Source organism: Aptenodytes patagonicus, chromosome 3, assembly GCF_965638725.1.
Source record: "Aptenodytes patagonicus chromosome 3, bAptPat1.pri.cur, whole genome shotgun sequence".
Taxonomy (NCBI): Eukaryota; Metazoa; Chordata; class Aves; order Sphenisciformes; family Spheniscidae; genus Aptenodytes; species Aptenodytes patagonicus.
The window spans coordinates 62,142,073-62,154,393 of record NC_134951.1 but is presented as its reverse complement, the minus strand read 5'-3'; the positions used below and the strand labels follow the sequence as shown (position 1 = coordinate 62,154,393).

Below are 12,321 nucleotides of genomic sequence, written 5' to 3'. Positions count from 1 at the left end.
GCATACTCACGCACCCATCTACCAAAATACAAATGAAAGGGCTCTTCTGGAACATTATTAGGATCCATTCCATAATCTTCCAAAATCCAGAAGATGTGTTCTGGATTCTTTAAACTTACTTTTCCTTTGAATGGCAGAAATTCAAGGGCCTATACAATAAAGAAGAACAGAGTCAAAAATAACAGGGTCAAATTTTTTTAAATAGGCACCCCACAAAAAAATAAAAATAAAAAAAAAAACCAAAAAACAAACCACAATTCCACTTGTGAGAAATGACAGATTAGGACTACAGGTACATTCTCAATTTTCTCTGGATTTTTGAAATGCTTTTCTTGTGAATAAAGATAGCATAGCTCAAATGATTAAGGATTAGAAATCAGGAACAATAACATTTTTTATTAACTGAACAGAATCCAACTTTAGAGGAAATGAACTGTGCATATTAATTATGCAATTTTCAAGTTATAAAACAACACTGATGATGAACAATGGGATTTAAAATTTCAGTGATGTGCAGCTACACCAATTTACATAGTCAGCATTATTTCATGTACACAAAAACTGAACAAACAGGAAAGGGTAGCTACTATTAAGACAGAATTTCAGTCTCTGTAAATGAAGTAAATAGGATAAATAGCTGCTAAAAATAGAATGTGGAAGAGCAGAAATTAACAGTAATTTAGAAAAAATTCCTAATTAAAATACTGATACAGTTAGGAGGCGGGCAGAAGCGCAGACAAGAGCATAAGGACAGAACAGGAAATCAGCACACAATCCACAGCTTGCAGCTGAAGTCACTGGACTGGCTTGTTTCACATTCTGCAACAATAAATGCCTAATACGGAGCTCAAGCAACAGATTTTCTAAAATTCTAGCACCTAACTCTAGCCGTTTGAATCTTATAGTTTTGGGCAATAAGCTTCAGTTTCCCCAGCACACTGGGCTGAAATCAGCAGTGGTATTTGTTTGTCTTTGTACATGCCTTACATGATCTGTTCAGAAAAAAAAATACAAAGTCATGAATTTTGAGGAGAATGTTAATTCAGACACAAAGATCTCATTTAGAGCTGATAAGGCATAAGCTGTAAACTGCTTTAAGATCTTCAGGAAACGCAAACTTAAATACACTCTAGACAACACCGATAGCACGGAATACGAACAACGTGAATAGATTAAATTAAACGTCAAAGTTCTCTTAAACATCTACTTACATCTATCTTTTTTATTTTCTGTGCTTGCGTCAGTGTTTTATTAAATGTATGAATATGTACTTTGTAAGTAGAGTCTGACTGTAGATATGGAAGCTGAAAAAAAGGCAAAGACACTTTCATTAGTACAGTTGCAGTGATATTCAGTGTGCTTGAGGAACCATATTATCCAGATTCTTTATACGCATACCATCTTGTCCATTGGATAGTTCTTCAAAGATGCATAGAGCTCCCCCGCAGATCTTCCATGACCCCACAGTTCAAATATAGACCTGAAATTACAAAGTTTTTTAGGGTGCAGTCATACAGGGGTAAAAAATGCCTTGCAGATACTTACTCCGTTTAACCTTCTTGGCCAATGTATTTAGGCTTTGCTTTATGGAGTACTGAAGTGTGTCATTTAACTCTTAGCACATGCTTAAGTTTTATTCTTAACAAGGACACACTTATTTTTAATCCTAAACTGGTATTTCGATGAAGCTTTTTTGTTTGGCAACATATACTAAAAGGTAAATTTCAGTCTTAGTACCCTTGGATATCACCAGACCTTTTTCTGGCACACAGTGATACCAGCGAATGAGACAAAATTCATTTGTACCTATCAATTTGATGGGGTAAGCAAAGGCTGAAAAAGGTCAAGAACAGACTTTCAAAGTGTTACGCTACCCTGGAGTAAAACAAACTGTGAAACTGTAACATCCTACATATAATGACATCATCAGAGGTTCTATCCCATTTTAAGATGTGGTTATGATATCTGATATTTTCAGATGTTTAAACACTATGCTGCCTTACATTTTTTTTGTTTTGTTTCCATATTGCTGGCTTTAAGAAAAGCATTGCCTTGGAAGATGAGATAACCGATGCTACGGTAATGAAGGTGCAACACCACATCATAGACCTTTCCCCCAGCATTCAAATATCCCAACTGAGTGGATTTTCTGTATCAAAGAAAAAAAATCTTTTTAGTACAGGAATCCTAGTGTCACTGCATATATTGTTAGACATTCTTATGTGCATTTGCAACACACCGTAAACACAGCCTTTAAGGATTAGCAGTACCATGTAGTACTTTTTCAAAGATGACTCCTGAAAGAAAATCTTCAAAATGTTCAAAGGTTTAGCTCACTCAAGCAAAAATAAGAGAACTACATTTTACTAAGTGACAATAGCAGATACCAAGGCCCAGTGGTAAGCCATTTTGTTAAAGTATTCCCTTCCTGAATAAATTATTTAAGGCTACATTTCTAACCCACATTTACCCTGAAAAAAAGTACATTTTTCACGGTGTCTAATTTTTTTCTATAGCATCTGCTTCTATCTACTGTGAGAATTTAAACGATATTTCTAGATGGAGCAATGGAAATGCTGGCAGCATAGGCTGTACTAGAGGGAACCCAATATTCATCTTGGAATTTTATTCAACTGTTGGAGAAGCTTTGTATACATGGGGTTTCTTTAGGCAAGAGTGTACAACCCAAGTCATTGTAGGTAAAACTGAACACCTGACACAAGAAGCACTCAACAAGGACCATGCAACGCTCTGCAGAGGCGCTCAAACTAACCCTGACCAGGACAGCACAGACACCCCAAATTTAGTATAGTCAGAGAGCCATACCACAGCTATGCTGCTTCTCATCCTGAATCATACCTCTGAGGTATCTCTCAAGCCTCACTGGAAAGCATGTTATGCAGACACCTCTAAAAAGGACCAAAAGCTGCTGGAACAATCTCTCTGGCATATTCCTGTGCTCCTGAATTTTCTAGAAGGACCTCTGCTGCAGCGGTCTGGGCTGAGGGCTCAGATACCAGCACTAGGAGGGTGACACAAGGAATCACTACCTTTGCCTTCCAAACTTGACTTTCAGTTTTCACGTATCACTGGTTTTATCTTTTAATTCCATACACATTTTAAAACAAGCCACTGACTAAACATTATTCAAGGCGACTAAAACATCAGTGACGCTACAAGACAAGTACTGGCTCTGCAGTGAAGAACACCGTTTCAAGACCCTGCATTGATTGTACACTAAGTAAAGAGGACGGGCATGCTACATAATCAGTCCTACAGGCTCCAGTAATGCCTCCTCGATTCTAGAGGTAAACAGAGACTGTTTATTTTAAGACTCCATACAAAATTAATATTTGCCACAATATAGCAGAACAATTTTCCACCGCCTACATTATCATTTACAAGATTTTTCACCTCTTACTTTGCACACACTGTCCGTTTCATTAGTCCCCTTGCCATCTCTTCTGAAGGAATATTGAGAATCCAAAATGGAGACTGAAATAAAGAGAAGATAAGTGATGCAAATACCTAGTGGGAGGATGTCACGTGAATTACACAACTACACAATTCCGTTCTATAAAAACAGAACATGCATGCTGAAGATTAAAAAAAATAAATAAATCTGTTAACTGTACAGAGAACATGAGGATAAAACATTTAATTTGAGGTAAAACTGTATACTCAGCTTGAATGTCTGAGAAATTTTATTAGGTATTTCATTTTCCCACCATATCTTTGACTTGGTAAAATATTACTATTTGTTTATGCTTCTCTAGATTATTCATCCTCTAAAGACTCAAAACACCTCATTGCACACAAGTAGTAACTAAAACACGGTAACGTTCTCTGACTAAGCATTGAGACCAGAATCACACAGCTTCCTAGCTTCACTCTTCCAAATACGCTGTCTCATTGATTTAGAGGCAAACACCAAATTCAAACGGCTGCTGAATGTTTTCATAGTTCGGCTATTCTGAAAAGAAGGGAGAGCCTCCCAACAGATGGCACTGTTTCTTTTCACACTGTTAAATGAAGACATCCTGAGGTGCATTTTGTGCATCGTTTACTCAGTTCCAAGTCTTTACTGAAATTGAGAATTGCTCGGTTTTGGAAGATTCCTTAAGAAACTCCAAAATTTATTCAGCTACCCATATTTAATAAAAATACTATAAAGAACATACTTGTATACCATACATGCACTCAAGTAAAATATTTAGTCCTCACTTACATTTACACGAATTTCCTGCTCACCACTGAATTGTCCATCATAAAGCGAGAGCAAAGATGTTATTTCCTAAAATGAAAGTATAAAGGTCAGGCTTTAGGAGCATTAACTAACGGTGGGGTTTTTTAAAAAAAGAAAAAAAAGAGCACAGCAGATTTTTGTAACGAGACAATTTCAGAGATAGAGCAGCACACCATAAATTCTATCAGACTGTGACCTGCATAGGGATTATGAACAAAATCTTAGAGATGGCAACAGAAGAACGAACAGCATTTACTGCTGACTTACTACAGGAACTGGCAATGAAATATTTGGAGTAATTGTGTGGATAGGGCAGAAGTTCACAATTAAATTCAGCTTGTATAAAAAACAGCTTTCTCAGAGTTCAGTTCTAAAAGAACGAGCCACGAATAATTTATGAAATGTTGTACAGTATACAATAAGATCCAAGTTAGGCAAATTTCAGTAATCAAATCCAACTGTTTTGCATTTTTCTATTCCTCTTTCATTGAAATCTTTACTGTTCAATCCTACGCTCTCACAACAATATTCCTCTTACAATATTAGTCTATCTATTCTTAAATATTTTTCTGACTAATTCACGTAAAAGCAATGCCTCACTAGAAACGCTCTGACCCAGGGCCAGGCCCAGCACTGAGCATCAATCCCTTTTCTGTTACCTCTCTGCTTTACAGGTATCTCAACAGTTTTCTTCAGCAGGTGTCTTTTCCAGAGTAAACTAAATCAGAGGCTGTAAACTGAACACAGAAACCAGCAAATCTCCAAGAAACAAGGTAGCAAGCGATAATTAAAAAACCACCCACTAAAAAGGCTTTTGAACTAAAGTGAGAGGTAAACATTGGGGATGTTTCTCATGCAGCCCCTTCGCTAGAAATGACACGCTGCAGCCTCTGAATGTTACTGGCAAAAGAACACGGAAGGAAATTTTCATATTGGCTTAGATTTGAACCAAGTGGGTAAATAAAAAGATTACCATGAAGTACCCCAAAAAACGGAGGAAAAGAAAACCCCTACATAACACTAGCACATGACTTCAGTGGGACATTACCCCACTCATTTCCATCTTTCCATTTGCATAGGAAGGACATAAGAAATGCTGGAAAAAACAGGGGGTTTGCTCCAGGAGAATAAAAGTTTATGCATAACCATTTCATTGTACGGTCCTGGGACAACAAAAGCACCTGAGATTTTACACATGAATCGGTGGCATGTCCACACACTACCGGTAATATTACCTACAGGAAAGTGACAAGAATGAGAAGCGGAGAAAACATGGTCTGTAAGGAAAGGCTTGGAGAGAAATGCGATCATGACCTCTACGCATGCTAAAGGTTGCCGTGATAAAAGAAGGTAATAATCCATTTTTGACGTTTACTACGGAGGAGACGAGAGCACCAGGTTCAGATCACAGCAGTGCTCTGGATGAGAGGTTGGGAAGATCCTTCCAAGAGTAAAGACAGTGAAGCACTGGAACAGATCTGCCTGAAGATACTGATAAGAAAATATTTGACATACATCTATCTGTCCATTAGAGACACCCTGTGCTGGAAAACAGGATGCCTGATGTTACCCCTCAGTATCTGACCTAACCAAAGAGAGATCCCTGACTAGGGAGCACGGTTTCTTATCGACTAAGAAATATGAAACACAGAACTTCATTCTACAGACACTTAACAACAAATGTGGACTTCAACAAACACCTTCAGCTGTTGTGATCCAGCACCACCACCAGAAGAAAAGCAGTCCTCTCCTATCCCATATGCAGGTGTGGTCGAGATGGAGATCAGGCAGCTGATGTGGCCGAAAAATCTGTCCTTGCTTATTCCGTTAAGCTTTCAGACAAATCAGGTCCCTAATGCAGCTCATCACAAAGCCAAACACGTGGCTGAGCAGTCACCAGAGTACAAGAGAAGGGAAATGGAACTGCTTTCTTCAGCAGCTGTGTCAACCAACTGCAACTACAACCCTGGCGAAAAAAGAAAAACTTTCTACGTTGCATATATATATAGTCTTTTTTTTACTTAATCTGATGATTTTCTCGCCTAAAGAAAAATTGGGTTGATCATAAATAAAAAAATTCATGTCTTGGTTCCCACAAAGCAAATAGTAAAAAACAACGCACAAAAGAAAGCCTTAATGAAAACAAGGAAAATAAAATATTTAACGTGTATTGCATTATTTAAAACATGTGTAATGACGACCTACCAATTCTGACAAAATAACTCTGCATTTCAGCACTATTTTAAACAATAACCTGGATATCGTATTACCAGTTCTTCAAGATGGTGCCTAGAAGAGCACTTAAGGTATCAAAATTTGTTACAGTGTGTAGTAACTCTGTAAGTCATCATGGGGAAAAAAAAATAAATCACAAGTTAAATTTACAAACAAATGGGTTTTCTTATAAACACAGAAATTGAGCGTATGCTAGACATTCACCAAGGACCCATAAAAAACACCAGGGACTCATAAAAAAATAACAGGGAGCTTCAGATAAGTTACTTTTTTTTTTTTAATAATTTCTGTGAATACCACTTGATAAGATAAAACCAATTTAGTGTCAGGGAACAAACTCCTCACCCCAAATTTTGCAACCAACTGGCATAAACGTGTCAATGACAAGTAGACTGCAGTTATGGACGCAGGACTCGCTGGCTCCCACACCTGACATGCTGTGATCCTACCGCAGGAGCGGGTCTACTCTCTCTGATCCCGCATCAGCCAGCACAGCGTGAACCCTTCTGACCGCATGGAAAGAAACGCTCAGAATTAAAAGCCAAAAGCGAGCAGTCCTCGGTGCCACCAGTGTGACACAGAGGAGGGAGGCTCGCGTCGAGGATGCCAGCCAAGGCCTTGGAGACCTCCGTTTGATCCTGGCATGCGTGCAGGCCCTAGGACTTCAGGGAAGCCCCGTCCTCGCTGCTCCCCAAGTCTTCCTCCAGAAAATGAAGATATCCGCAACCCTCCTGCCTCACGCAGCTCCATGAACACCTGGGACAGAGAAGAGCTCACACGTCACCAGGGCAGCACCGACCATTTACGTACCCCACATCACACCCGTGGGGGCAGCTACATAGTTTAAACAAACTAGAAAGTCACCGAAACAGGACCTCAGAAACATTTTCATAAACCCATTCTTTCCTCCAAGTTTCCATTTCCTATCTGGAGCCCCAGGCACTTTACTGGCAACCTCTCCTGGCTCCAAAGGCTCCTGAGAGCGGCAAGGAAAGCGTCGTCTTAGAGCCAGCAGGAAGAGGCTCTCCATGGAGGCTGGGGGCAGGAGGAGGAGGCCTACGCCCGCTGCAAGGCTGAGGGGAAAAGAGGCAGCCCCGCGCCAGGGGGTCGCTTGCCACAGGACACGGAGAGCGGCGAGTGAAGGGGCACCGGGCGCCCCCCGCCCCCGCGGGCTCTCCCCGAGCCGCGCGGGGCGGGCGGCAGCCGAGGCCCCGCCAGAGCCAGGCTGCCTCCCGGGCACGCCCGGGGCCGCGCTGCCCGGGGCCGCTCCCGAGGGCAGCGCCTCGCCCGGCCCCCCGCCTCAGCGGCTCGACCCCGCCGGGCCGCCGGCCCCGATCCTGGCCCCGGCCCCGCGGGGCGCTCACCGGCAGGCGGAACTCGAGGTGCTCCTGCGCCAGCAGCAGCAGGTACCGCCGGAGCGCCGAGGCCGGCCGCGCCATCTCCGGCCATCCCCCGCCTCCCCGGGCCGCATGCGCCGCCGGGCGGGCCCAGCGCCGCGGCGGGAGCGGGAGCGGGAGGGGCGGGGTCGGCGGGAGGAGCCCGCCCGCCGCGGCGGGGGGGGCGCCGCTGCCGGCGCGGCCGCGGCCACCGGCAAGGGCAGCGTGACGAAAAGAGCCCCCCGCACCCCGTGTGCCGCCCCGCGCCCCTCCGCAGCGCTGGGTACAAGCGCTGCCGGCGGCTCTGCTGGCTGAGGGGGTCCGGAGCAGCGGCTGCCAGCGCGGGGTGCGGGGACAAAGTGCTGCTCGCACTCTTAATTAATGAGTGTTTATTTCGTCTCCTTCTCATCCTTTTTTTTAATTTAGTGTATGCTTTATAATGCGCGCCATGTGCATTATACAGTAGTACCTGTATATAATTTATAAATAAGTAAATACATGTATACTGGGGACACATGCTCAACAGCGTTTTACTGGCCGGGGGCACCCGGCTGGTTTGGGCCATGCCCTTAGGGCTGCGCAGCTGCAGCCTCTCCTTCCCCCGGCAGTAACCTTCCCTCGCTGGCATCGCTGGAGCGGATCATTAAATAACATTCACAATTAACAGGCGCCGAAGGAGCCACGTTCGTTTTTCCGTGGGAAGGAGGTCAGGGCCGGTGACGTGGGTGTAGGAGCAGATAGAGTCGAGAAACAGGTTCCCAGGAAAGGGGCAGAGATGTGACTATTTAACAAGGGGGGGGGGGGGGGAAGTTTTTTGTATTGCGGCTTATATTTTGTTTTATTTTAACATCTAGACTTGGTAACTATAATCCCGTACTCACTGATCTCCCTGTAATGTTGAGCTGAAATGTTCAGTTTATCCAGATTTCAGTAAGCCTTTTATTAGGACCAGGACAGCTCAGCACTGAACTCATGTTCTGTATTTTCTGTGCTGATTTTTGGACAGCTTTTTTCTAGATGGCTAAGATTTTGCTCATGACCTGTGAGCACTGGCACGGGCCGCGTTCTTTATGCATGTCCCTAATCTCATTCTGCAGTTTCTCCAGTTATCTCTTCCTGCGGTAATCAAAACTGAGGTTTGCTATGAAGCTTTAGTCCTGACGATTGACAAGAAAGCAATCTAAATGTGAACTGTCATCTAAACGTGAACTTTCCTAGAAGAGAAAGAAAAGAGGTAGATGTGGAACAGGCTCGTTCACCTCAGCAGTTGAGTGCCGAGACTCGGCAATAAACACATTGCTGAAGTGCTGACAAGCCCTGCGAGTCTGAGATTGCTTACAAAATCTTGGGATTGCTGAAAAAGATTTAGTGGAAGACTGCTTTTATTTTTCCGGTCTGTCTCACTTTAAATTTCTTAGCTGTATAGCTTCCATTTTAGAAACTCCTTAGGAGGGGTTATTGGTATTACTATTTAAGATTAATCTCTCTGAGATTGGCTTTCTCTTACTTAATGTGCACTACTCTATCTGCAGAGCATTGCTGCCTGTCCTCAGAAGATGAATACCTCAATTTTCCAGTGATACTGTTTTCTACAGAAGAATTTAACTAAAGCCCTGTTTTTTCCTGCTTTTGACTTGAGGATCCATGCAAAATCACTGGCAGTCTCTATATGCTGCTCAGCATAGTTTGAGAGTGTGTGTATATTAATAAGTAAGACTTACAGTGTATTTGATCCTGACATAAAAACAAAGTGCTTTTCAGATGCTGTGTTTGTAAACTTAACATACATTCCTGTACTGCCACTGAGGAGAATCGAGCAGTTTGTTAGCGTGGATTTGGGGAGTCATCTTACATCGACAATGTTACATAACTATTTTAGGGAGGGAAAGGAAAATTATCCTTTTTAGCCTTCAGGGGAATTTTAAGTACACAAAGTGTAATTACTCAAATTGAAATTTATCCAGGAAGCTAGAATTAACCACCCTCCTCTCACAAAAAATATAACAACAGGATCATATGACGATCATGAGTTTCAATTTAAAAGTGAGAGACTGTGAATGAAAAGCCATTATTTAATGTGTACTGCTGTTTACCTTTCTCAGTTCTCTTTTGCAGCTGTTGTATTGCCATCTGCTCACCCCATGCACTCTTCTAGACCCAAACGCAACCAAAGTTTTTTTGACTGTGACTTGCACGTTCTGCTGGGGCATTCAGGGAGCTCTGTCACGGCTCGTGGGGTTCACGTGCAGCAGCATCAACATGTATATATGGACAAATACCTATGAAACCTTACTTAAAAATAAACAATGCTTTTAAAATATAGAAATGCCTAATCTATAATTCAGTTATTAAATTGTTCAGAATTTGCATTTCTGTCCATTTCCCCATAGAAAAGCCAGCATTAATCCTCTGTTTTATCTCCAAATGTCTGTAAGAAAAGTATCGGCTCTACTAATGTGCAGTATGGAAACTCTAGTTTGTGTGTTTCGACAGGTGAAGGATATGAAAGACATGGTTATAACACAGTCGGATCTCTATAGGTATATAAAATCTGTCCCTAATTCTTCAAAATAATTGCATACTGCACAGAGAGTCCATCATCTAAGTACACGTCATTTTATAGGTGGCGGGCAGCCTGTGTACCTGGAGGAGCTGAGCAGTTTCCCCTCTCGAAGGCAAGCTCCCTTGCCCGAAGCCTGCGTGTAGGTTTTAGTAGGCAGACATGGCTGTGCAGCACAGCCTTTTAAGGGAGAACTATCTGTTCTGGTTTTGTCTTCTTTGCTAAATAGGGTGCTGCAGACGGTGCCACACTCGCTAACGGGATTTCTGTTTCTCTTTTCGGTGTCTGATGAGGAAAATCCCCCTGCTTCCACCGTGTATCGGCGTTTCGGCTCCAGATGATGTTTTCTGTGCATAATAACTACCGCAGCCTGTGGGCACCGTGTCGGCACAGCGTGGGTTTGTCCACCTTTAATCAGCGTGCAGGCAGGAGAAGGGCTGCCCACCCCTGTGCATGGGTTGGTGCGCTTGCCTTGGGGAATGGTTTGCGCTCTTGCCCGTCAGTAAGCCTGGGCTGAACAGGTCAGCCAGCACTGCATCAGACTGTTTGGGAGGTCTGCGGGGCTGCCGGGTATAAGGATAAAGTTCTTTAGAAGGCGTCATTGCATGAAGAGGAGGTACTGCACCACGTTTGCGTTGCACGGAGGCCGCGGGGTACGTACGGTCACTGCGGGACCGGTGGTACGCCCTGTAACCTTGTGAGCGTAACTTACTGCCCGGTGTTACAAAGTGACGTCTGAATTTCAGCTGAATCACTTTTACTTTCCTCATTGCTGTAGAATTATAGGTGGACTTAACAAAATCTTCAGATGTTTAATGTCTTTTTCAGCAGCCTCGCTTCTCACTCGGGCAAAACTCTTCCAAAAATTATCAGGCTGATTTGTGTTTTTCCTTCGCAGCTGACAGTGCACCCAGGAACCACAGCCACAACCAGAGATTGATTTGTTTCCTGCTTGAGTGCCATAAAACATTTTCAAGAAATGGAAGAAGATAAAGGGCAGGGTGCTAAAGCTACCGGTGCGGTGGGTGACTTGAGGAAAAGTTGGCAGACCTGGGCGGAGGATCACATTGAGTATCAGAGAAAGAACCCGTTCAGCAACGACGACAGGCTTGCGTCTAAACCTGTGCATACTCACAGAGGAGATCCTACCTACGGGAGACCCCCTGAAGGCTCTCGGACAGAGCAGAGAGGGAAAGATGCTCACTCACACGTGGGTAAGGAAGTAGAAGAGCTGTGCTTGATCATTAGAAGCACTGGAGAGGTGGGAGAAGATGGACATGTGAGCGTGACATTCGGGCAGCTGTTTGAAACATACGTGACAATATCCAATAAAGTAGTGGGAATCTTGTTAAGAGCCAGAAAACACGGTCTGGTTCGTTTTGAAGGTGAAATGCTTTGGCAAGGAAAAGATGATGATGTGATCATCACTTTACTAGAATAAGGCTTTGTCATCTGATGAATTCTGCTGCATGGTTCCATTTGGAAAAACGTATCTGGATACCATCTTGAAAGAGGTTTTCATTACAGAATTTCAACTCAGCTACTTACTGGGACATGAGCAGGAGAGAAAACGGGTGAGAAGGATGAAAAAAGTATTTTTGTAAAAATGGTAGAGATTTGGACAGAAATCACAAATAATCAACTAATCCATCACGCTGCCATTGGATTGTCCTTTCATTATTACCATCCACTACCAAGTATACCGCAGTTCTTCAAATAGCTCCGCTGGCTTACTGCTTTAAGTTACTGAAAGTATAAATTACTAACTTGCTACCGTACAACACTGATTCTTGCAGGTTGTGAAATACTCGCCTTGGGGGGGATTTTGATTGGTAAAACACAGGACTGAAAACTTTTATGGGAATTCATATACTTCTTCAAAAAAGGAGACTGATATATAGCAA

General features: G+C 42.9%; 1 protein-coding gene across 4 annotated transcripts in view; it reads right to left on the bottom strand.

The window, feature by feature from the left end:
- TRMT11 (tRNA methyltransferase 11) overlaps nucleotides 1-7,924 on the bottom strand; it is a 30,334-nt gene extending 22,410 nt beyond the window's left edge. For 2 of the 4 annotated variants that reach the window (XM_076333540.1, XM_076333542.1), the window contains exons 1-6: nucleotides 7,846-7,924; nucleotides 4,229-4,294; nucleotides 3,422-3,495; nucleotides 1,399-1,480; nucleotides 1,212-1,304; nucleotides 15-149 (exon numbers count right to left, since the gene is read on the bottom strand). In XM_076333540.1, coding sequence (XP_076189655.1) covers nucleotides 15-149; nucleotides 1,212-1,304; nucleotides 1,399-1,480; nucleotides 3,422-3,495; nucleotides 4,229-4,294; nucleotides 7,846-7,920 — 525 coding nt within the window. In that variant the 5' untranslated portion in view covers nucleotides 7,921-7,924. Of the gene's footprint in view, nucleotides 1-14; nucleotides 150-1,211; nucleotides 1,305-1,398; nucleotides 1,481-2,003; nucleotides 2,144-3,421; nucleotides 3,496-4,228; nucleotides 4,295-5,946; nucleotides 5,966-7,845 lie in introns of those variants that run through there. The other 2 variants (XM_076333544.1, XM_076333543.1) reach the window with 2 other exon arrangements.
- Between the last annotated feature and the right edge of the window lie 4,397 nt (nucleotides 7,925-12,321).